Here is a 2,341-nt window from a genome sequence, read left to right as displayed (position 1 = left end):
AAAAAAAAAAAAAAAAAAAGAAGCAATTTCCAAACATGTTTCATGTCTAAGCTGGAAAATGCTAGCGTGCCAAAGAGCTTACAGAAATGTATATATTTCTTAACTATGTTCTGCAATGCAAACAAACTGTTCCTTATACCTTGCAGTTGTGTTAATGATTATTCACTCGCACAATGGCTGTTGAATTTTCTTTTGAAGCCTTGTAATGATTACAGCCTGCACACTGGTGTTCTACAATGGAAACTGATTTCTGTTCCAGAAGTCTATTATTGTAAGAGACAACAGGCATGAAATGGTTTCAGAGGAAGCCTGAATCCTTCTCTGGGCTCCTTCTGTAGCCATTTTACAACTAATCCATTCAAGGAATAATCCTTGCATGGTCTTGCCTAACTTGCAGACAATAGTAGCACACATGAAACTATGAAACTAGAAACTATGAAACTATGAAACATGGCAGGAGGAAAAAAAAATCATTTTGAGTCTCTTTCAACACAATGCTGTACCTGTTTACCGTATTTTTCCTATTATTGCAATCACAATTGGAGAGATATTCCATATAAGGAATAACAAGTATAGGGGAAATGCTAGTGTAGCTATAAGAGAAAAGAATATTGCTTATAAAAACTGTAGCAATTTTTAAGTTATTTGTGTAGAGAGGTAAAGGACTGGGCACCAAGCTCTGATCTGAGTTGCACTGCTGCTGTAAATCCAAAGTAACTCTAATAAAGTTACATGGGCTCCCATGGGCTACACGGGATTTATACTGGTGCAACAGAGATTAGAAGACATGCCTAGAATTTTATCAGGCCCCTCTTAGAAGAGAGACTGCTTCATTCTTGTTGTATGCAGTCTGTCTGCTAATGGTTGTAAATTCAGTGGCAAATAATATAAACCACTGGATGCATTTATAATTACTGGATAGGCACACATAATCCTTTTGTCATGCTATTTCTTTGCTTGAGCAATTACGTATGGTTTGATCTTCATTTTAACTCAATCCACCCTCCTTTAATGATATAAAAACATTTGCAATGGATTTTCCTTTGTTTAAAGAGACTGCCAGGAATTCCACTGCCTGAAAGATTGCCCTGCTTAATGTTCCCTACGAAGGGCACACTGTAATTTGAATGCTACTAGATGACTAGCACGCCATATAGTCTCCTGTTAGCCACAGCCCTACACAGACAAACTAAAAGGCAAAGACCTTCCCACTAGGTGTGGAGTATTATACACATGAATTATGGATTCCATTAACCAACTCAGCTTGGAGGAAAGGAAGTAAAATGAAAGCAGCCACCACTTTTAATGTACGCATTACTCAGGTGAAGCCTTATTTCACACCCAAGAGTAACACTAAAGTGTTAGCTTTATTATATTAAAATTTCACATGCATTTATTTGTATCCTATTTGCTATCTGTTCAAAAACTACGAAGATAATTATTTCCATTTGGACCGATAACAGAATTCATTCCATACTTCCACAACATTCTACTTTAAGCGTGTCTCATTTAACACCCACAGAGCCCATAAAGTTATCAGTGCTGACAAAGAAGAAAAATAATATTGAACCAACTTTCTGCTCTGATTCTCAACACCGCCAGTGAATTAAGCAATTCACGGCCATCGGAGGCCTAAGAGCAAGGTGAATTTTCTCGTTCCACAAAGTACGCAGCTTAGTTAAAGTGTCCTGAACACAAACGTGGTTGTAGCAAAAAAAATAATAAATCCTCTCCCTGAAAAGATAGCACAGCATGGCTAGGGCAGAAGCAGTCATAATCCAAGACACACAATTAAAAATTTCCAAACGGAATAAACTTACATCAGGCAAATACACTGAGGAATTAATCATTCCTCCCTTCCCCCAGCCCCCAACATGGTACTTCTTCCAGGTTGGCCTATATTCAGCGGAAAGCTGGAAGAGCCCCTCCTTATTACCTAAATAAGGCAACAGAGTTGTAAAGAGAGAGGAACGAGAGAAAGAAAGGGAAGGGGGTTGCTGGAATAAGAACATGGTTGTAACCTTACCATGGTGAAAGATCAAGGCATAGACCGTAGAGCTAAAAACACACATAATCGAAAACCCCCCAAAAAATCTCTCAGTTTTCTGAGTCCTCAATAGCGCGCTTTCTCTGGGCATTCGGTACCCATGAAATATAAAACCACCCTAATGGTCGCCCAGGTTACCGACTTCATTTAGTTAATCATCACCATTATTACCAATCCTCAGGCCTTGAGAAAAAAGGAAAGAATGACTGGAGAGAAGCAGAAAACAAGGAACTTTATACAAACCCCTCCCTTCCCCCCACTTTTATTTTAGCAATTAGCTACTGTACCTGCAGT

The 2,341-nt window shown here is 38.7% G+C and overlaps 1 protein-coding gene across 2 annotated transcripts in view; it reads right to left on the bottom strand.

Annotated features, from left to right (window-relative positions):
• TTLL10 (tubulin tyrosine ligase like 10) overlaps nt 1-2,269 on the bottom strand; it is a 109,003-nt gene extending 106,734 nt beyond the window's left edge. For both annotated transcript variants that reach the window (XM_019511812.1, XM_019511813.1), the window contains exon 1: nt 2,027-2,269. In XM_019511812.1, the coding sequence (XP_019367357.1) occupies nt 2,027-2,029 (3 nt within the window). In that variant the 5' untranslated portion in view covers nt 2,030-2,269. The remainder of the gene's footprint in view (nt 1-2,026) is intronic.
• Between the last annotated feature and the right edge of the window lie 72 nt (nt 2,270-2,341).

The sequence above is a fragment of the Gavialis gangeticus genome, unplaced genomic scaffold, assembly GCF_001723915.1.
Source record: "Gavialis gangeticus isolate Ggan-Ray unplaced genomic scaffold, GavGan_comp1, whole genome shotgun sequence".
NCBI classification, from domain to species: domain Eukaryota; kingdom Metazoa; phylum Chordata; order Crocodylia; family Gavialidae; genus Gavialis; species Gavialis gangeticus.
The sequence above is the reverse complement of the archived record's forward strand: the minus strand, read 5'-3'. Positions and strand labels throughout refer to the sequence as shown.